This window comes from Pongo pygmaeus, chromosome 18 (assembly GCF_028885625.2).
Source record: "Pongo pygmaeus isolate AG05252 chromosome 18, NHGRI_mPonPyg2-v2.0_pri, whole genome shotgun sequence".
Taxonomy (NCBI): domain Eukaryota; kingdom Metazoa; phylum Chordata; class Mammalia; order Primates; family Hominidae; genus Pongo; species Pongo pygmaeus.
Window position 1 is genome coordinate 27,629,173 of NC_072391.2, and position 22,935 is coordinate 27,652,107.

At 45.0% G+C, this 22,935-nt stretch overlaps 1 protein-coding gene across 4 annotated transcripts in view; it reads right to left on the bottom strand.

Moving 5' to 3' along the window:
- ARHGAP17 (Rho GTPase activating protein 17) overlaps positions 1-21,741 on the bottom strand; it is a 98,414-nt gene extending 76,673 nt beyond the window's left edge. Inside the window, exon 1 of one of the 4 annotated variants that reach the window (XM_054452993.2) lies at positions 21,537-21,741. In XM_054452993.2, coding sequence (XP_054308968.2) covers positions 21,537-21,589 — 53 coding nt within the window. In that variant the 5' untranslated portion in view covers positions 21,590-21,741. Of the gene's footprint in view, positions 1-20,200; positions 20,290-21,536 lie in introns of those variants that run through there. The other 3 variants (XM_054452995.2, XM_063654089.1, XM_054452994.2) reach the window with 3 other exon arrangements.
- Positions 21,742-22,935: the final 1,194 nt, after the last annotated feature.

Sequence of the window (22,935 nt, forward strand, 5' to 3'; positions counted from 1 at the left end):
TCTGGGCCTTCAAATGAGTACCAGGCAGCAAATGTAAAAAAAAGATCGTCAGAAAGGCTGTTACATCCATTTAAACAAAGGAAAACCAGGCTTGGACAATGAACGAACAAATAAAACTGCACTCACTTTACTTCTCTAAAGACCAACTTTTTCTTTTTTTTTTTTAAGAGACCAAGGTCTTTGCTATGTGGTCCAGGTTCGCTTCAAACTCTTGGGCTCAAGCAATCCTCCCGCCTCAACCTCTCCAGTATCTGGGACTACAGGTGCAAGCCACCTACTTCTTAATAAGTACACCAGGGATTTCAGCAGAACGGTTTTTAACTTCTAAGACTTAAAAAAAATTCCCAACATTTCAGTGAATTTTATTTTTTTTGGGGGGGAGGGAAATAAATATGTCTTCAGTCAACCATCTTAAGTAAAATGTCTCCCATAACGTCTTAAGTCCCTCTCTGCACTGAAGAATCTTCCTACCATCAATAATTTCAGGAACCTACCAGTGGAGTAACAGTTAAATTTGTTGTGCCATAACATGTTATTATGATAGTTGTATTCCTAAGAATTTACCAATGCTCATATTATAAAATCAATTGATCAAATGGCAGGAGGGAGAGTCTTCTGGGGATGGAGCATTCACAAAAAAATTTCTTCAGCATTACCAGGCAAATCTAGCATTTTATCATATCTGGACATTGCTCCAACAGGATATTGGTCTTTTGTTATCATCAGAAGCACTCTTAGTAATGAGAACATCTTATGCATGCACATCTCCTTTGCCACCCACAACTCGGAAAGCAGAACAGAAAAACACCCACTAAAGCATGTTCAGAAGGTGCCCTCCCTCTACCCCAAGCAAGGTGCTAGCTCCGTGTAGGTGGGTGAAGTGGCTAAGAGCAAATATGCAGGGAGTCAAAGCCCCGTTCACCACCTAAGAGCGGGGTAACTATGGGCAGATTACTTAACATCTCTGTGTCTCCATTTCCTTTTCCATAAAAATGGAGATATTAAGAATATCTAATTTATAGAATTGGAAAGATTGAAAGAGATAATATAAGCAAAGTGCTGATTCCTAGAAAGCTCAAAAAATTCCTGGCATGGTGGCTCACACCTGTAATCCCAGTACTTTGGAAGGCCGAGGGAGGAGGATTGCTTGAGGCCACGAGTTGGAGACAAGCCGGGACAACCAAAAAAAAAAAAAAAATGGTTTTTGTTCTTTGTCTAGAATATGGAGAAATCATGTCACACAAGTTACTCAATCTCCCTGTGCTTCTGGTTCCCACCTATAAAAGGGATAACTCTATACTGACTTCACAGGGTCGGTGGGTATTAAACAAGTCAATACACAACTTGGACTAGCGCAAGGCACCCAGTACACATCCAGACGCATATTCTCTATCATTAGCACTTGGATTAGTGCAAGGTGCCCAGTACACACCCAGACGCATATTCTCTATCATTAGCACTTGGACTAGTGCAAGGCGACCAGTACACACCCAGACGCATATTCTCTATCATTAGCACTTGGACTAGTGCAAGGTGCCCAGTACACACCCAGACGCATATTCTCTATCATTAGCACTTGGACTAGTGCAAGGCGCCCAGTACACACCCAGATGCATATTCTCTATCATTAGCACTTGGATTAGTGCAAGGTGCCCAGTACACACCCAGACGCATATTCTCTGTCATTAGCACTTGGACTAGTGCAAGGCACCCAGTACACACCTAGACGCATATTCTCTATCATTAGCACTTGGATTAGTGCAAGGCGTCCAGTACATATCGAGACGCATATTCTCTGTCATTAGCACTTGGACTGGTGCAAGGCGCCCAGTACATACCCAGACGCATGTTCTCTGTCATTAGCACTTGGACTAGTGCAAGGCACCCAGTACACATCCAGACGCATATTCTCTGTCATTAGCACTTGGACTAGTGCAAAGCACCCAGTACACACCCAGACTCATATTCTCTGTCATTAGCACTTGGACTAGTGCAAGGCGCCCAGTACACACCCAGACACATATTCTGTCATTAGCACTTGGACTGGTGCAAGGCACCCAGTACACACCCAGATATATATTCTCTGTCATCATCACTTGGACTAGTGCAAGGCACCCAGTATACACCCAGATGCACATTCTCTATCACAATTATTTCTTTGGCAGATCCCTCTGGCTGCAGTGTGGAATATGTGAGGGAAAGATATGCTGCCGGGTAGGGAAGCCAAGGGGGAGAATCTGAAGAGTCCCAAAAATACGAGATCCAAGTGAGACGGAGGAGGGCCCACACTAAACAGTGGGTAGGTACAGCAGGGTGCAGAGAGCCACTGCAAAGGAGAAAGGAACAGGACTCGGTGACTTGGGGGTGGACAGGAAGTGAGGGGGAGGAGCTGAGGATGACCACCAGGTTTCTGCCTTGAGGGACTGGCTGGACAATATGTGTTTTTCCTCACTGAGAGAGAAACACTGGGAGGATATGAAGGTACAATGAGGTCAGCTCTGGAAATGCTGGGTGAAGGGACCTGTTGAACACTCAGGTGGAGATATCCAGTTCGCTCTTTTCTAGATGGTTCTGAAGCACAGAAAAGGCATCTGGTCCAGAAACAAAGAGCCTGCTGTGAGGACCAGCAGCAAACACGCATCTGGGGGAGTTCATGCAGAAGCAGACCCTGCAGAGAAGGCGGAGGCTGAGGATGGAGGCCCTGGGACACAGCGGAAGGAGAACCAGGGCAGGGGACAGGAAAGGAGTCCCCAGGGAGGGCAGGGAAGGAGCCAGGAGCGAGGTGCGGGTGAAGCACGGACGAGGGACTGGCTGATGATGCAAACTGGGCCCCAGGCACAAGGACGTCAGGGACAGGAGAGTGGGAGGAGAGGGTCCCGGGAAGCCAAGATGCAGAGCGTGGATGACAGAGGAAGACGCAACGCCCCAGAAGGAAGGGGAAGGCTGAGAAAAGCCTGACCATGAGGAGCAGCCAAAAAGAAACAGGCAGCAGACGGAGGGAGGTGAAAGGTGCATGGCACAGAGGGGAGGCTGGCAAGGCAGCGCCCAGGACAGCAGCACAGGTGGCGGGGCCTTGGACAGAGGGCGGGGTCCAGGCAGGTGGGTGGTGACGGCGACCATGACCACGGGTCAACCTGGGCTTAGACATGGGAAAGGTGGCCATGTCCAGTTTTCTCAGGAAATTAGGAGTCAGGTCATCCGAGGAGACAGGGTGGGTGTCTGGGGTAGGGTGGAGTAGGTTTCAGAAAAGTGAAAGTCTGGCAAAAGCACTCAGGAAAATGGGACAGAAAACTGAGCCAAGCGCTGGACGGTAGCATTCATTCAGCCCAGCTGAGTTTGGAGGCCATGAAATGCTGGCAGCCCCACACCGCATGACTGCAGGGTCTTTCTGGGCCACGCCCCGAATCCCAGATATGGAAGTGAAGGACCCAAAAAGAGGAACGAATCAGGCTGTTATTCCGCAGAACAGGTGAAAGAAAAAGGCCAGGTAGACAGAGCCTTGGAAGTCAAAGAGTCACCCACATGCCTGACCCAGTCAGAGAAGAAAGGGGACCAAGCCAGGGCGGGAAGTACTGCGTGGGAAAGAGGAGGCTCAAAGGAGAGACCGCGGGCAGAGGGTGGACAATGGACCAAGGCGAAGACCTTTGAGGTGCTTCTTAAACCACAGTGGCGAATGTCTTTCTGGACAAGAGTGCCAGTGCACATTCCCACCGGCAGCGCAGGACACAGCCCCATCCGCACTCCCGGGACAGCAACATCTCATTGTCCCGAACTCTGCCAACTTCATGAGTGAAAAGTGGAGCCTGGAAGCTTTGCATTTCTTCAATGACTTCGAATTTTTTAAAACGGTCTCACAGATTTCCTGGTCATCGGTATTTCATCTGAGAAGTTTCTTTCTGTGATATCTGCTCATTAGAGTGGAGTTCTTAAAATTATTAGAGAGCGTTATACATTCAGTATATTCACCTCTGTGGTGGTTGCTCTCAGTTTTTTCCAATTAGTCATCGTTTTAAATTTAACTTTGATATAATAAAACAGACAGAAGTGTAGTTATTATGTGGTTAAATCTACAGGTGTTTTATTTATTTATTTATTTATTTATTTATTTATTTATTTTTTAGAGATGGGGTCTCACTCTGTCACCCAGGCTGGACTGCAGGGGCACAGTCATGACTCACTGCAGCTCTGGCTTCTGGGCTCTAAGGATTCTTCTACCTCAGCCTCCTGAAATAGCTGGGACTACAGGGGTGTGCCACCTCACCCAGCTAATTTTTCCAAAATTCCTTTTACAGACACGGGCCTCACTATGTTGCTCAGGCTGGGCTCAAACTCCTGGCCTCAAATGACCCTACTGCCTCGCCTCCCGAACAACTGGGATACAGGTGAGAGTCGCATGTCCCACCTACAGGCTATCTTTTATTGTTCTTTCTCCACATTTTTATGCCAAAGCATGCAGTACTTTCCACAATAAGCTATATTTTCTTGTATTTATTTTGCAGTTTTATTTTTTACATGAAAGCTTTAACCCATTTGGAATGTATTTTGGCATAGGGCAGTGAAGTGAAGGCTAACCTGGCTATTTTCCCCAGTGCTGACCTGCTGTGTCACACTGTATGTCCTTACTGTCTCATGATGCCTCCCTAGCACACGCCACCTTCTTAAACACAGCAGGGCTTGCTTCTGGTGGTATCAGGAGCCGTTTCTCACGTATAAGAACACAGCAGAGTGGCTAATTGGACCAAGGTCAGAGACACAGTGAGTAAACAGTACAGACAGGATCTCAAGCCCTCAGACTCAAGTCCAATACACTTTTTACTACAATGCAACTGCCCTAAAGCAGTTTTAAGTTGATTAAGCCCTTATTGAAAAGTTTTGAAAACTGAATTAACTAATCGCCAAGAAAGCCAATTCTTGAGGGAAAGTAATTTGATGATCATCAAATCCCATGACAGAACACACTTCTGCTTTGTGGGGGAAAGGCTCTCATCTAGAAAAAGCGTGTATTTTGGACACAGGCAGAACAACACACACACACACGCACGAGGTGCACATCTGCAAATAACATTTCTCTAGAGAGCAGCTCCCAGCATGGGAACTGTAACTAAGCATTACTCGGACAACTGGCAGGCTTTCTTGAGCTGCCAACCATGTAGATGGCTTTTCTTGAATCCTGGGGTTTATGTCCATGCGCTTGAGGATGTCTGTGAAGTCCATAAGATTATACACAAATCTGTGTGTGGATGATTTTTTCTGGCAACAGGGGGGTTATTAAAACCTCCACCTAAATCTACAGGCAGCAAGGTTTCCATTCCTAAAGACTGCCCTGAGATTCAGAGGCTACAATTCAGTCCACTGCCTTGTGACCTGCTAACCACCTCTTCTTTAGAAGTGACATTAGCATACTCCCACATACGCTCCATTAAAACTCCTCTTACCATTTCTCAACTTTCTCCTCCAATTCGTTCCTAAATCTAAAGTGCACTGCAATTGTTTTCTCCATATAGTTGGACTACTACAAATTCAGCATTCTGCATTTAAGATCACCTGCCAACCTCATGACACAAAACAGACACAGAATAAAGCTCAAATAGCAGACACACTAAAAGTTGTGTGGTTCGAAAATGAGGAGAAAGTTGCTTGCAAACTTCCATTGGGAACAATTCATATTACAACACTTGTATTTTAGCAGGATTTAAATAGTCCTTATCATGTTCCTGAAATGTCCAATAAAGGTAGAATCATATGCCCTTTATACAATATTCCTATAAACATTTATACAGCTACACACTATTTTGGAGTCTAACCAGTTAAATAAGGGATGAAAAAGAAATCATTGAACTAAATAGCAAAAGCAGAAATAGAAGCATAACACTGATAATATTATGTACCTAAAATAACAAAAATGATCAGTTGCATAGTTTAGTAAATAGGCACTATTCTCAATTTAAAAAACAAAAAAATACGTCGGAAGCATATAAAAGATTGTACCCACAAAGTCATGTGCAATGCTCATCTTGTAGATATCAATTCTCAAGGTTTAGTTCACAGATTTATTAGGTCATAAAAACCTGGGTTTTATTTATTTTTGTACCCTTAGATCCTAGCCCATAGCAGGGACCCAATAAACATCATTTGAATAAATGAGTCCCAACTCAATCAAAATCCTAAATAATTTTTTCTAGAAACTAGAGAAGATGAGATGCCAAAACTCGCCTTTATACAAAAGTAAGAGAGATACTGAAAAAAGAATATTTATTATTATTTTTTAATGAGACAGGGTCTCTGTCGCCCAGGCTGGAGTGCAGTGGCAGGACCATAGCTCACTGCAGCCTTGAACTCCTAGCCTCAAGCGATCCTCCAGCCTCAGCTTTCCAAAGTGCTGGGATTACAGGCATGAGCCACAAACCCAGCCTGAAAAAGAGTATTTGTAAGAGACCAGCTCTACCCGATTTAAAACATATTACAGATCAACAGTTATTAAAACCATACTGATGCAGGCTGGGTGCAGTGGCTCATGCCTGTAATCCCACCACTTTGGGAGACCAAGGTAGGAGGATCACCTGAGGACAGGAGTTTAAGACCAATCTGGCCAAAGCGAAACCCTGTCTCTACAAAAAATACAAAAATTAGCCGGGCATGGTGGCAGGCGCCTGTAATCCCAGCTACTGGGGAGGCTGAGGCAGGAGAATTGCTTAAACCTGGGAGACAGAGGTTGCAGTGAACCAAGATCGCACCACTGCACTCCAGCCTGGGTGACAGAGCGAGACTCCATCTAAAAAAAAAAAAAAAAAAACGTTGATGCAAACATATACACACACCCAAAGCCATAAATCAATGGAATAGAATAGAAAGCCCAATAAAAGGTCAAAGAAAATATCACAATTATATGTTTCTAAAAAGGAATCATTGTAAAACAATGAAAAAGTGAAGAATTACTGTTCCTTATGTAAATAACATCTACATCAACCCTAACCTGAAGCTCCTCACCTCTTCCCTTGCTCTTTTCTTCAGCCCAAACATGGTGTTCAATGTTCTTCCCAGTCACCGCCTAAGGCTGCTGTCTTAGCCCTGCCGTCATCACGTCTCTGAGCCTACTGCAGTAGCTTCCTATCTGGGTTCCCTTTCCATTCCTCCCTGGTCCTGACTCCATCGGCTGCCAGCTGACTTCCCATAGCACCAACTTTCTCAACCTTCTGCCGAAAAAAGCTCCCCAAGTTCTACCACAGTAGCCCTCAAACCATCATCCCCCCTAAAACTGGAACAGAAGCTTTTCTAACGATGGAATTCCATGGATGACAACAGAAGCCAATCAACACCGCCTGGCTCTCAAAAGTTGGTGCTCCAGGTCATGGATGGCCATGTATTTTAGTCCTGCTATGTTGGGGTTGTTTGAGGATTATTATGAACCTGGCAAGTACAAAAATGCAAAAGCAATGGGAGTATTAAACTGGTTCTGGCTGGGCGCGATGGCTCACGCCTGTAATCCCAGCACTCTGGGAGGCCAAGGCAGGTAGATCACCTGAGGTCAGGAGTTTGAGGCCAGCCTGACCAATATGGTAAAACTCCCTCGCTACTAAAAATACAAAAATTAGCCAGGTGTGGTGGTGGGCAACTGCAATACCAGCTACTCGGGAGGCTGAAGCAGGAGAATCGCTTGAACCAGGAGACGGAGGTTGCAGTGAGCCGAGATTATGCCACTGCACTCCAGCCTGGGGAACAGAGCGAGACTCTGTCTCAAAAAAAAAAATGGCTCTAAGAGGAGATATACAAGTAAAATGGAAATTAGAGAAAATAATAAGTTACATTGTGAGAAATGATACTTGATATTCAATGTATAACAAAATTGTCTATTTGGGGCAAAGGTGTCCATCAGCTTATACAGGGCAAATAAAACAAGAGTATGCTGGTTTCAAAGTTTTTTTTTTGTTTGTTTGTTTGTTTTTTTTGAGACAGGGTCTCACTCTGTTGCCCAGGCTGGATTGCAGTGGCAGGATCTCAGCTCACTGCAACCTCTGCTTCCCAGGTTCAAGCGATTCTCATGCCTCAGCCTCCCGAGTAGCTGGGATTACAGGTGTGCACTACAATGCCTGGCTAATTTTGGCGTTTTTAGTAGAAACAGGATTTCACCATGTTGGCCTGGCATCAAATCTGCCTGCCTCGGCCTCCCAAAGTGCTGGGATTATAGCCATGAGCCACCATGCCTGGCCTTAAAGCTTTTTAAAACTTGGAAGAACCAGCTGGGTGCAGTGGCTCACACCTGTAATCCCAGCACATTGGGAGGCCGAGGAGGGCTGATTGCTTGAGGCCAGGAGTTCCAGATCAGCCTGGCTAACACGGCGAAACCCTGTCTCTACTAAAAATACAAAAATTAGCCGGGCGTGGTAGTGCACACCTGTAATCCCAGCTACTCAGGAGGCTAAGGCAGGAGAATCGCTTGAACCTTGGAGCAGAGGTTGCAGTGAGATGAGATTGTGCCATTGCACTCCACCCTGGGTGACAGAGCAAGAATTCGTCTCAAAAAAAAAAAAAAGCTTTGAAGAACCAACTTACACCTTCTATTGGATGGAAATGCAACCAGGGGCTGTGAATTTAAATACTACAAATACTTAACAAATGGATCTGAAAACAGCATTCACTACCCAAGTGATCTGAAAATAAAAGAGCTGGAGAGAGTTGTTCCCCTGCTAAGAATCACATAATGGTTGCCTTTTTCCCAATTTACAAACAAAAAAATATTAAGTTAAAGGATAAACTTCAAGTGTTAGGTTTCCTCTAGGACTATCTCTACCCTTGGAATTCTCTATCACCTGCCAGTTATTAAGATCACTCAAGGCCAGGCACAGTGGCTCAGGTCTGTAATCCCACCACTTTGGGAGGCCAAGACGGGAGAGTTGTTTCAGGCCAGGAGTTGGAGACCAGCCTGGGCAACATAGCAAGACTCTGCCTCCATGAAAAAATTTTTTAAAAAACGATTGCTCACATGTTACATGCCCAGTGGAGTCCTCACTGAACCCCCAGGCACATCTCAGAGACTCCCCTGCTTTGTGCCTGTGCCCACACTCCCTCCATCCAAGCACTCACTGTATCTAGTGAAGTAGAAACACTTCGGTGTATCTCCCCAAAGTACAGCTGGCCATGGTTTCAAATGGTCACTCCAGCCCAAGCATGTGAAAGTATCCAATGACCACGTGATATCCAAGCTGCTTGATTTATACATATTCACACTGACAGGTAACAGCTGATGGGTGCTTTTAATAATTTCTATACATTTATTTATTTTAAGATTTATATTCATTTGAGCACCTGTTTACTCGGTCCGTGATTTATGATTTAAACTCTTTAAGAAGTATAAATTCGGCCAAACCATGTGGAAGAACACTGAGTAACTACAGAAGAAATGCTAATGAAACATTAAAGGAGAGATCAAATTGACTACTAAACCAAAAGGTATCCCTGATAAGGAAGATGTCCAAAAAGAAGAGCTGTGGGAAAGGAGAGGAAGAGAGAAACATCTTAGGATAATCGAAAGGAAGTAGCCAATGTAAATAATCAATAAGCTGTAATTAACACAAAGGAAACACAGTCTCACAAGATGCATGGCTGAAATGAACTGAATATTGTTTGTTTTTGAGATGGAGTCTCACTCTGTTGCCCAGGCTGGAGTGCAGTGGTGCGATCTTGGCTCACTGCAACCTCAGCCTCCTGGGTTCAAGCCATTCTCCTGCCTCAGCCTCCTGAGTACCTGGGATTACAGGCGCCCGCCACCATGCTCGGCTAATTTTTGTATTTTTAGTAGAGACGGGGTTTTACCATATTGGTCAGGCTGGTCTCAAACTCATGACCTCAGGAGATCCACCCGCCTTGGCCTCCCAAAGTGCTGGGATTACAGGCGTGAGCCACCATACCCAGCCTGAATATTGTTTTTATATCAAACATGCCTATTATTTTATTTGCTATAAATAATAGGCTCTACCTATTTAAAAGACAGTTTCTTATAGAAATCTTAGATTTTTTATAGAATCAGCTTTATCTTCTGAAACTTGTATTAAATCTGTACCTAGTCATGAATGTGCAAGGTTTCATCACTGTATCTGTTGAGGAACATATCTATGAACAAGAATGCTAACTTGTTTATATTAAAGTACATAAATACATCAAAGAATGGCATTAAGGTTTCATTAACAGCACCTAAGATCTGCTAGAATAGATAAAACTGGTTACATTCAGATTATCTGTTTGTAGCTCTGTCTCCCCATTCAAGTCCCCAGGGATCAATTATATTTTTAACCCCAGCCCCTATCATTTGACAGGTTCTCAAGAGACATTTGTTGAACTAAATTGGTAACTGAGCAATGAAATTGGTAACTAAACGTTAATTCCATGACAAACAAATGACACATACAGAGAAAACTCATATAAAGAAATACAAATGTAAGAACACATTCATTTTGACCTTAGTGGAAAAAATTTAAATAGATAACAAATTTTTTAAGGACAATATCTAATGCAACTAAGGTGATGGTGAAATGTGATATTCATCATGTCATGCATAATGACACACATTATTGCGCAACATCGCTTTCTGCACTACAAACTAAATGATGGCATTATCATCTTAGGAGACAACTTGGCAATACTATCATGATATAAATATTAATTTCCTATAAATCTAGTGATTCTAACCTCTAGAGAATTAATCATGAAAAAGTAATTTAGAGGTGAGCAGCTATAATCATTAAAATGGTGACTGACCATGTCAAACAGAAGGCTGGGGAACTGTAGGTGCAATCCAGCTCAAGCCAGCTCAAGGCAGCAAAGCCAACTGGAAGACAAATTTGACTCCAAGTGAAAAATAGTGAGCACCTAATTAAGCTAACAGGAAGGATGGCCTCTGGGAAGCAAAGATGAAGTCAAAAGATAATCAAGGTCAGTTCCAGACCAGCCTGGCCAACATGGTGAAACGCTGTCTCTACTAAAAATTTTAAAAAAAAAGTGTTCCTATTTCTCCACAACCTCTCCAGCACCTGTTGTTCCTGACTTTTTAATGATCACCATTCTAACTGGTGTGAGATGGTATCTCATTGTGGTTTTGATTTGCATTTCTCTGATGGCCAGTGATGATGAGCATTTTTTCATGTGTTTTTTGGCTGCATAAATGTCTTCTTTTGAGAAGTGTCTGTTCATATCCTTTGCCCACTTTTTGATGGGGCTGTTTGTTTTTTTCTTGTAAATTTGTTTGAGTTCATTGTAGATTCTGGATATTAGCCCTTTGTCAGATGAGTAGGTTGCAAAAATTTTCTCCCATTCTGTAGGCTGCCTGTTCACTCTGATGGTAGTTTCTTTTGCTGTGCAGAAGCTCTTTAGTTTAATTAGATCCCATTTGTCAATTTTGGCTTCTGTTGCCATTGCTTTTGGTGTTTTAGACATGAAGTCCTTGCCCATGCCTATGTCCTGAATGGTATTGCTTAGGTTTTCTTCTAGGGTTTTTATGGTTTTTGGGTCTAACATGTAAGTCTTTAATCCACCTTGAATTAATTTTTGTATAAGGTGTAAGGAAGGGATCCAGTTTCAGCTTTCTACATGTGGCTAGCCAGTTTTCCCAGCACCATTTATTAAATAGGGAATCCTTTCCCCATTGCTTGTTTTTGTCAGGTTTGTCAAAGATCAGATAGTTGTAGATATGCGGAATTATTTCTGAGGGCTCTGTTCTGTTCCATTGGTCTATATCTCTGTTTTGGTACCAGTACCATGCTGTTTTGGTTACTGTAGCCTTGTAGTATAGTTTGAAATCAGGTAGCGTGATGCCTCCAGCTTTGTTCTTTTGGCTTAGGATTGACTTGGCGATGCGGGCTCTTTCTTGGTTCCATGTGAACTTTAAAGTAGTTTTTTCCAATTCTGTGAAGAAAGTCATTGGTAGCTTGATGGGGACGGCATTGAATCTATAAATTACCTTGGGCAGTATGGCCATTTTCACCGTTAGTGGGAATGTAAACTAGTTCAACCATTGTGGAAGTCAGTGTGGCGATTCCTCAGGGATCTAGAACTAGAAATACCATTTGACCCAGCCATCCCATTACTGGGTATATACCCAAAGGATTATAAATCATGCTGCTATAAAGACACATGCACACATATGTTTATAGCGGCACTATTCACAATAGCAAAGACTTGGAACCAACCTAAATGTCCAACAATGATACTGGATTAAGAAAATGTGGCACATATACACCATGGAATACTATGCAGCCATAAAAAATGATGAGTTCATGTCCTTTGTAGGGACATGGATGAAGCTGGAAACCATCATTCTCAGCAAACTATCGCAAGGACAAAAAACCAAGCACCGCATGTTCTCACTCATAGGTGGGAACTGAACAATGAGAACACATAGACACAGGAAGGGGAACATCACACACTGGGGACTGTTGTGGGGTGGGGGGAGGGGGGAGGCGGGAAGGATAGCATTAGGAGATATACCTAATGCTAAATGACGAGTTAATGGGTGCAGCATACCAGCATGGCACATGTATACATATGTTACAAACCTGCACATTGTGCACATGTACCCTAAAACTTAAAGTATTAAAAAAAAAAAAAATTAGCCGGACGTGGTAGTGTGCGCCTGTAGTCCCAGCTACTCAGGAGGCTGAGACAGGAGAATCACTTGAACCCGGGAGACAGAGGTTGCAGTGAGCCGAGATCATGCCACTGCACTCCAGACTGGGTGACAGAGAGGGACTCTGTCTCAAAAAAAAAAAAAAAAAAAAAAAGATAATCGAAGAGGCAGAATTTCCAGTCTCCTCACCTGACTGAGATGATGGAGGAAAAAGAATGGGACTGACAGGTGACTAGGGAGGGTGTGAGGGCATTTAATGCCCTAGGGCAGGGGTCACATGCTTCTTAGGAACTGCCAGAGGATAAATACCATAGGCGTTGCAGGCCATATGGGGCACTGTTGCAACTATTGAACCCTGCCACTGTAGTGAGTGGCTGTGTTCCAGTAAACTTTTTCACAAAGCAAGCGGTGGGCTGGATTTACCCTGCAGGCCAAAGTCTGGTGACTCATGGACTAGAAGATAGAGGGAAATGAAGCCAATTTGAGGAAGAAGTTCATGGGTTCAATTTTATCAGGCCATGTCAGCAGAGATTTTCAAGAGAGAGATGATAGCATCATTCTAGCGATAAAGAGACCCCAGGGCTGGAGGCATAAAACTGTCACCATGAGGTGACAGTTATGGGGCTGAGATCACCCAGGGGAATGGTCTGAGAAGAAAGGAGACCAAGGACATCTCCCTGTCGCAATATAACAGTGGATACTCAATGTTACTTCAGATCACTATGGCCCTGGAAAGGAATGAACATTACAATCTAGCCTCCTTTAACTCCTACTTTTTAAAAAGAGGGCTCCTATTTTTGAAGTGGGGCGTTCAGTCCCTTTTCCAAGATAAATAAGTTTAAAGTTTCGAATTTACAGATGAAAATTTCCTAATGGCTAGAAAATAAGGCAGTTCTAAAATAAAGTGCTCATCAACTTCTTTAGATTTTTATTATGAAATATTTTATGTGCAAAAAACATATAGCGTGTATGTAAAGTATAATGAATAATAATAAAGCAAATGTACCCATCCATATCTCAAGAAAGTAGTTCATTACGAATGCCACTGACAAATTACTTATTTATTTAGAGACAGGGTCTCACTCCATCACCCAGGCTGGAGCACGGTGGCAGGATCACAGTTCACTGCAGCCTCGACCTCTCAGGCTCAAGCGATCCTCCCACCTGAGCCTCCCAAGTAGCTGGGGACTACATGCACATGCTACCATGCCTGGCTAAGCTTTTTTGTGTGTGTAGAGACAGGATCTTGCTATGTTGCTCAGGCTGGTCTCAAACTCCTGGTCTCAAGTGATCCTCCCACCTCAGCCTCCCAAAATGCTGAGATTACAAGCATGGGCCACTGCACCCGGCTCACTGACAACTTTTCATACCACAAGCATTAGTCTCTAAACTATAAATGAAAGCAGGCAGCTCACAGCCAGATAATGCTCGCAGATGTTTTCTTTGGCCAACAGTGGGTTTTTTTCTTTTTAGTTGCCAACATTTAAATATCAAGAAACTTCATATGAAAATCAGCATTCTGGAGTATCATCAAAAATGGAAGATGTAGCTTCACTACTCCTACATTCCCCATGGCAACAAGTGGCTAGAACTGAAGAGCAGCTCTCCCCTTTGAATGAATGTGTACTCACCAGTTCACTGCAGTCTTCCCATTCCCTTCTGTCCTATACCCGCCTCCCATTTCACTTATTTATTTTACCCATCCTGGCACTTGGGTTTGTGACCCCTGCTTAAATGATTGTGGTTTCCAACCTTTGGGAATATGGGAAATATTATTTACAGTAAAAAAATTTAACAGACTCTCAATAGGTACATAACTAAAAGTAAGACAAGTCCACAATCCCTATCACCATTTTGTAATCCAAAAAGTTCTAAAAAACAAGTCTTTTTTTGTAACTTATTTGGCAACAAAAGTTGACCTGAACTGATATTAAACTATGTATAATCTTTATGCATATCCATTCAGTGGGAATATATGTATATATATTTTGCTATACTAATAATGTTTGGTTATGGGATTTTGTCCCAGACCCCACTGGAAGTATTACATAACAGCAATACACGTGTATTATTACTTTTAGAAAAATCTGAAAAATTCTGAATTCTAAAACTTATCTGGCCCAATGATTCCAGATAAGGGACTGTGGGCCTATTACACTTCTAATCCCTACCTTTAAGAAAATACAAACACAGCGAACAGATGAGAGTTTAATATTTTTACATGGATTTGTACTTCACTAGTGACTACAGCATCTACCTACACTTGAGAAACTGAAACAGAATGATAAAGGTGAAACATCCTGTGGTCTGACAAAAATGCACAGTGCACGTACTGACTGCAGCACCCTAGGTCATAATCAAACTTGGAAGGTTTTGCCTCGTCCACTCTGCTACAAAGGCAATTCCACAACAGCATAACATGCCGCTTACACATATAAAAATGATGCTAAATGAACATATTCTTTTATGGTTCAAATTTACAGATGAAAATTTCCTACTGGTTCATCATTTTTATGGTTTTAGAGTTCATTTTTTCCCCCCAGTGAAGAATGGATTTTCACTCAACTATAAATACTTCTGGATTTCTTAACATGTAAACTACATAATAAGGCCATAAAAGATGAGACTGAGAAGCTGCTGCAAAGACAAGAGGACCTCTTTCCACCCTGCTTTATGGAGAGGTTGATGGAATCCACTCAGATTGAAGCAAAGCACACATTACCTATCCCTTCTCAGAAATACTATTCAGAGTTCCCCTAGAAAAGGCAGAGTGGGCAGGCGCGGTGGCTCACGCCTGTAATCCCAGCACTTTGGGAGGCCAAGGTGGGTGGATCACCTGAGGTCAGGGGTTCAAGACCAGACTGGCCAACATGGCAAAACTCCATCTCTACTAAAAAATACAAAAATTAGCCGAGCATGGTAGCTCATGCCTGCAATCCCAGCTACTCGGGAGGCTGAGGCAGGAGAATCGCTTGAACCCAGGAGGTGGAGGTTGCAGTGAGTCAAGATTGTACCACTGCACTCCCGTCTGGGTGGCAGAGCGAGACTCCATCAAAAAAAAAAACAAAGAAGGGAAAAGGAAAGGCAGAGTGAAGATCAGTGGGAGGAAAAGGACACAGTGGAGTGGGTGAGAGATACAGAATGTTACTGCTGGCAATGTAAGGGTAAGGTTTGTTATCATCAAATACTGGAAGGGCTGACTCAGGGAAGAGAGATGAGATTCATTCAATTCAGCAGCAGGGGACTGTTCTGGGATCAGTAGGTAGAGACACATTTTGACTCAGTGTGAGAATTCACATTGCTGGTAGTGGATCCAACTACCTAGTGAGTGGTCCATTCTACATACCTCCTAGGAGTGGAAGACTCCTAGAGGTCATTAGATCTCCATGATCAGAATTTATAGGTGCTGCAGAATCAGAAACCTGGGTTTGGGTCCACGGCTCTGCCTCTTGCGAGCTTGATGACCTCTTTGATCTCTGGCTTCCTCATCATTAAATCGGAAATAAGTAACATCACCTCAGAGGGTTGCTATGAGAATGCAATGAAATAAATGTATGCAAAGCACCAGCCCAGCAGCTTCATAAGCACAGAAGATGTTTAATAAACATTAATAAACACTAGTCCTTCCCTGGTGAAGAGGCAGCCCAGTTCCTGTACTCAAAAGCACTTGGGAACCAGAGGCAGAGGCCCTGGACCCAAGCCACGCCTCAGCCACTACTCAGTAGCTGTGCAAACTTACAAAGTCAGGTTTCCTCCTCTTTTTTTTTCTTTTTCTTTTTCTTTTTTTTTTTTTTGAGACAGGGTCTTGCTCTGTCACCCAGACTGGAGTGCAGTGGCGTGATCTCAGCTCACTGCAGCCTCGACTTTCCAGGCTCAGTTGATCCTCCCACCTCAGCCTTCCAAGCAGCTGAGACAGGCACACACCACCACTCCTGGCTAGTTTTCTGTATTTTTTGTAGAGACCGGATTTCACCATGTTGCTCAGGCTGGTCTGAAATTCCTGGGCTCAAGTGATCCTCCCACCTCGGGCTCTCAAAGTGTCAGGATTACAGGCGTGAGCCACCCCACCCCACCCGGCCAGATCTCCATCTTTGTAAGAGAGAAGTTATCATTGTCAGGAGACGAGATCCAAGCCAGGCGGTTTAGTACAGCACTTTGTAAACTAAACAACCATAGAAATGTTATAGACTGTTACTATCAGACCTTTTCAAGATTTTAGTAAAGAAAGAATGAGCTGTTTTTCAACAAATCCAAAGAACTGAAAACATCAGCGTAAGGTACAGGGGAATAAACGAAAAAGAAGGACTGTCAATTTCTGAGTCCTTCTAGACAAGCAGTTGGGTGATCCACAGAAATATTTTGTTCAGCTGCATATACTGTCCCCGTAGTTTAATTTGGATTAAATGCCAGCTAGTTAAAATGCAGATTTCAGGAAAACTCCAAAGGTGGTCCACACTGTGCCTACATTACCATGGCAGCCCCTTTGGTGGGACACAGTCCTCCAGGTCCCCTGAGGCCTTCACATGGCCCAAGTCACCGGTTCATTTTACTGGCCTCACCCTCTAGGCATTTGGGTTTATAACCTTGGGTTATCAAAAAACAACTATCTGTGAAAGCATTCAGACCTCCATGGGAAACTTCAGTCAGGGAAGAAATCAATACCCAAGGAGACACTCCCTATCAGAGCCTCGGTACTAGTCTCTCCTAGTTGTCTCTCAAATTCCTTTTCTCCTTGATACTTCTGTAACTTCAAGGTCTTCATCCCAGTGTACTCCTCCCTCTACTCAAGACATCATCTCCCCAAAAACACCATCAGTGATTATCTGCATCTAAGGGTTTTCAAGAAACAAAACATCTCTCTTTTTAGCAGGACTACAAAAGACACACCATGACCTTCATTTCTTGCCCGATTACTACCCACTACCATCCACTCTCAGTCCACATGGTTTGGGTGCGCTGACTCCAGTCCATTTCTGGGGAAAGGCATGTGACCCAGAAGCATTCAGAGCCAATCCTGGGACTTGGGCCACAGTGACTGCAAGATGACTATTCTTTCCCTCTGAGACTTGGAAGATGTGGGAGTCTCCCAGTGGACACAGTGCCTACCTAAAGAGTGGAACCAAGGCTGGGTGCGGTGGCTCATGCCTGTAATCCCAGCACCTTGGGAGGCCAAGGTGGGTGGATCACCTGAGGGCAGGAGTTCGAGACCAGCCTGGCCAACACGGCAAAACCCCATCTCTAGTGAAAATACAAAAATCAGTCGGGCATGGCAGTATAGGCCTGTAGTCCCAGCTACTTGGGAGGCTGAGACGGGAGAATTGCTTGAACCTGGGAGGTGGAGGCTGCAGTGAGCCGCGCCACTACACTCCAACCTGGGTGACAGAGCCAGACTCCATCTCAAAAAAAAAAGTGGAACCCCCACAAGAAGCCAAATCTGCAGCCACACTACTTATCAGAGGCTCTTTTGGTCACTTAGGAGCCAATCAATTCCCATCTTTGCTATGAACTGGGTTTTCTTACAACCACAAGAGGCCTAATCAATACAAGAGATATTTGAAATAAGGGCTTGAAAAGGAAGGCAGAGAAAGGTGCTCAAATTTTCTCCTCTAGGAAGCTTTTGTTACCTCCCTCAATCCAATGACAGCTGGGTTTTGCTCTGTGCATTAGCCATCCCTCTTAAGCACTTATCTCACGTATATAATTATTTTTTGCTTGCCTACCTCTTCCACGTATCTCCTGAGCTCCCTCAGGGCAGAAACCATGCCCGTATTCACCTTTGATTCTTTAATACCTTGGATAACAGGACACAGTGTAGGCTCAACAAGTGTCTGTTGAATGCACGAATCAACAAAAGGCAGGTGGACTAAAAGAACCATCCTACTTCTCTTCTTTGGGACACTCACACCATGAGACCACCTCATAAGCCTTGCCCCTGTGAGTTTCAGGCCGTCTTCTCAAATAGACTTACCCACCCATCGTAAACAAACTGCATCATACGAACTCATTCCTTCCAGGCATTACTAATTCTCTACAAGTCCCTCCCCTGGAAGCTTATAGTGAAAGTACTCAAAGGTCTCCTTTCTGAGGAGAACATCTCACTGCAAGACACCACCTAGAATTCCACAAATTGATAAACCAAAACACGATGGGCATGACATTCACATATATAACTTCTTTCTCCACCTAGATCACAGGGGCAAAAACAAAAAACCCCTTGGCTTTGTAGCCTTCATCTTGACCTAAAAACACCCAGAATCCTGATTCTGGGGCCAAACAACCACCTACTTCCATGCAGTAACAATTCTAGGCACTTTCCGGCCTCCATTTATCTTCCTTAGTCCTTTCTGATTACTTAAGCAGAAAACACACACACACACACACACACACACACACACACACACAAATATCTAGGAAATCAACAGCAAGGAAGCAACAGGTTTCCCAGTTAAAAACAGATGTTCTGACTTTGGGTGCATAATTGCCACACCCTTAATAGTTCTGTAATAGCTTCAGCTTCCACTGGCATCTAGCAATAAAGATTTTTAAAGACAGTCAAAGGTCAGGCCCAGAATTACAGTTCCAGCATGAATCACCATCTACTCTATCCACTTCACGTTTTCCATACTTGGGCCCACACCACCAGGGCGATCTAGTAAGAACTCAAATACCGGAATTAACAATGTCTATTGCACCCTGGCCATAGGGTAGGAACCACAGCAGACCCTGGGAATCAAAGGAGACACAGCAAGGACTCTCAAGGTATTTAATCCGATGGAGAACACACACAAGAAGCAGTCACAGCACAGAAAAGCAAGTGCTACACAGGATTACGAGAACGCCCAGGAGAGGCATCCAATCTCTGCTGAAGCATCATAGAAGGCCTTTCAGAGGCAGAGAGACCTTTCCCAGAAGGCTGAAGAATGAGCAAGAGGTGCCTGGAGAAAAGGTGTGGTGGGAGAGGCTTCCAGGAGTTCCAAGTAGATGCTAGCAGGTAAGAAAGCAAGTCCTCCTGTGGAAACTGAAGGTAGGCAAGCATGGCCGGAATTTTAAAATGTGAAGGCGCCAGGCAAGGTGGCTCACGCTTGTAGTCCCAGAACTTTGGGAGGCCAAGGCAGGCAGATCAGTTGAGGCCAGGAGTTCGAGACCACCCTAGGTAACATGGCAAAACCCCACTCTACAAAAAATACAAAAATTAGTGGATGTGGTGGTGCCCACCTGTAGTTCCAACCACGTGGGTGGCTGAGGCGGGAGGGTCGCTTGAGCCCAGGGAAGTCAAGGCTGCAGTGAGCCAAGATTGCACCACTGCACCCCAGCTTGGGTGACAAAGGGAGACCCTGTCTCAAAGAAAAAAAAAAAGTGTGAAGGGAGAAGCCTCTAAGATGACCCAGGAGCCAAAGAGACCCTAAATAGCTTGGTAGATTTAAGTTTCAGAACTTTGTATAAAAAGAGTGAAAGTCCCTTACCTGTCACGAACAATGTAAAAACAAGCCAAACTGACTATTTGACAAATGTATCTTGGCACTTACTAAATACTAGTTCCACAATGCACGTTGCTCAGAACACTAACAAGGGTACGAAACTCACAAGAAATTATCATGTGCTTGTAAATTGTTCCTTGAAACATCAGCCGCCATTACCACACGTCTACCTTCCTCTCAGCATTATTTCTTTAATTTTCCTGCAAATAACAGAAAAGTAGGTTTGTCTGGGCTTTAGGGGCAGCGATTAACCCTGAAAATAAGAGTTAATTCTCACCACAATAATACGGTAGGGAATCGAAAAAATTAAATAAGGAAACTAAGCAAAAAGATGGAGGAAATGAAACAGTAAAAAGCAAATTTAGAAAACTCGAGAGGAAGTAAAAGTATTTTCATACACTCAAAAAAAAGAAGTGTCCCACGTGCTTCAGCCAAACCAAACTCCCCTTAACTGTTAAAAACAGAAAATCAAAAGAGCTGTGAGAAATTCATACTTTCATATCTCTTTGCTGAATAAACACTAAATCGGTACAGTACAGCCAGCTGCCCTGAAAGACCTTGAAATATTAGCCTCAGATAATACAGCACATGACAGTCACCTCCAGAAACTCTCAAAAACCACAAATCATTTCTTGTTCTGACAACCTGATCTACCAACTCTGGTCTAGCCTGCCATTTAATAATCAATAACGTTTCTTGTTAAGCACTTCAGCCGTAGCAAAGGAAGATAAAGAAGCGTTTGTTTCCAAACCTAAGGTGAGACTTTTTAAATTGGCGCAAGGCGTCTCCATAATCCTTTTCTGCCAATTCCAAATTTCTAAATGTCAAGAACTGGCAGCAGCAGTCCAGTTCCTAGGAGCCCTGGTTTTGAGACAGCACCACCTCCGAATTCCCTCAAAGGGCGTTCTGAACTCACTGAGCAAATCCGGCTGGCTTTCATGTCCCTCTAGCCATTTCTTGCCGCCATGCACTTACAGGAGAAGGACTCGCAAACAGCGGTGAGCACCGGGAAAGCCTGGGACTGCCGCCCCCCACAGCACAGCGCTCGCCACAGCGTTAGGGATAGAAGTCACTGTTGTTGAGCCCAGGGCAGGGATCCGGGCTGGCTCGGCCCCCGGGAAGGGAGGAGAAGGACCAGGTCTACTCCCCGAGGGCGATGCTCCCGGGGCAGGGACAATGGGCAGGGGACCCCGCGGTGTGGCGGAGGAGGCGGCGGCCCTGCCCTGCAGGTCTCGGGGGCCCGGCGGCGCTGAGAGACAGGCGGGCCGCCTGGAGCGCGGCGCTCGGGCCTCAGCGCGGCGCAGCCCCCGGGCCCGTGCCCCGCTGGTCTCGGGCGGGGGCTGCGGCCCAGCTCAGAGCCGCCGGACCTAGGAGGAGCCGTCCCGCCCCCCGCCCTCCGCCCCCAGCCCCGGTGCGACCCCCGTGCGGCCCGGCGCACTCGCCTGCCTACGGTCTGGTTAGCCAGCTGCTTCATGCGGTTGAACTGCTTCTTCATGGCGGCGGTGGCGGCGGCGGCCCGCGGGGCTCGGGCCGGGCAGGGCGGGGGACAGCCTGGCAGCTACTACATCGCTTCCCGGCCCAAGCGACGGCGGCGGCGGCGGTGGCGGCTCCCCGGGCCGGCGGCCCCGCCCTCGCCGCGTCACTTCCAGTGGCACCGCCCGCCCGCCCTCTAGGTCTGGCCGAGCCGAGCTGAGCCCGAGTAGAGCCGAGTCGAACCGAGCCGAGGCTAACAGTGCCCTACCTGACACCGGCAAAGAGCTAGAAGGCCCCGGGCGAGAAGGCCACTAGGCCTCCTCCGCCTGGCCTCCCCGACCCCAACGCTGCCCGGTCACCCTCTCGTTTATTTCAACGTATGAAAAGCTGTTTCTAGCAGGGCGCAGTGGTTCAACGTTGTAATCTCAGCACTTTGGGAGGCCGAGGGGGCAGATCACTTGAGGTCGGGAGTTCGAGAGCAGCCTGGCCAACACGGTGAAACCCTGTCTCTACTAAAAATACAAATTTAGCTGGGCGTGGTGGTGGACGCCTGTAATCCCAGCTACTCAGGAGGATGAAGCAGGAGAACCGCTTTTACCCGAAAGGCAGAGGTTGCAGTGAGCCGAGATGGCGCCACTGCACTCCAGCCTGGGCAACAGAGTGAGACCCTGTCTCGAAAAAAAAAAAAAAAAAAAGAAAGTCAATGTGTGTTTTCCTTAACACACGTGCTCACACACTCATGTCTTCCTGGTTTGGTGGCCTTGGCTCCAGGTAAGCCCCTTCCTTGCAGTGGACGGGCAGCAATGTGGCTTCTTTCATCAGCCACATCTCAAATGTGCTCCTAAATGTCATAGAAAAAGGAAAGAGCTCCCTAACTATGGGATAAAGGAGACTGATGCCAGTTTGGAATTCTTAATATCAGAGAATGAGGGACTTCAAGATCTTTGTAGTGACCTAGGAGAGACCTAGGAAGCATCAGAGCTTCAGATACGGCAGCAAACTAAAAGTTATCGACATCAGTTACGACAGAAAGAGGTAAAAATGAGCCTTCCTAAAACAAGAAAGCAAGCACTACAGGATCGGTCGCAGGACCGGCAGCCAGCCCTGGAGTCAGCACATTCAGGGAAGGCTGGAGGTTCCCATCCACACTGCATCCCCTCCATTCCATGTGGTACCCATCATGCTTCAGTATTCCAGGATGCTTACATGGGTTTTTATGACATAATTTCATCATAACAAGAAATAAACAGATAGTCCAATGAAGTTCTAAAACTTGAGTCTCCAGTTGGCCATTGGAAGTGTATTGCTCAGATTATAAAATAGGAGGAACAACTAGTTTTGATGAAAATGAAATCTACAAACTACAAA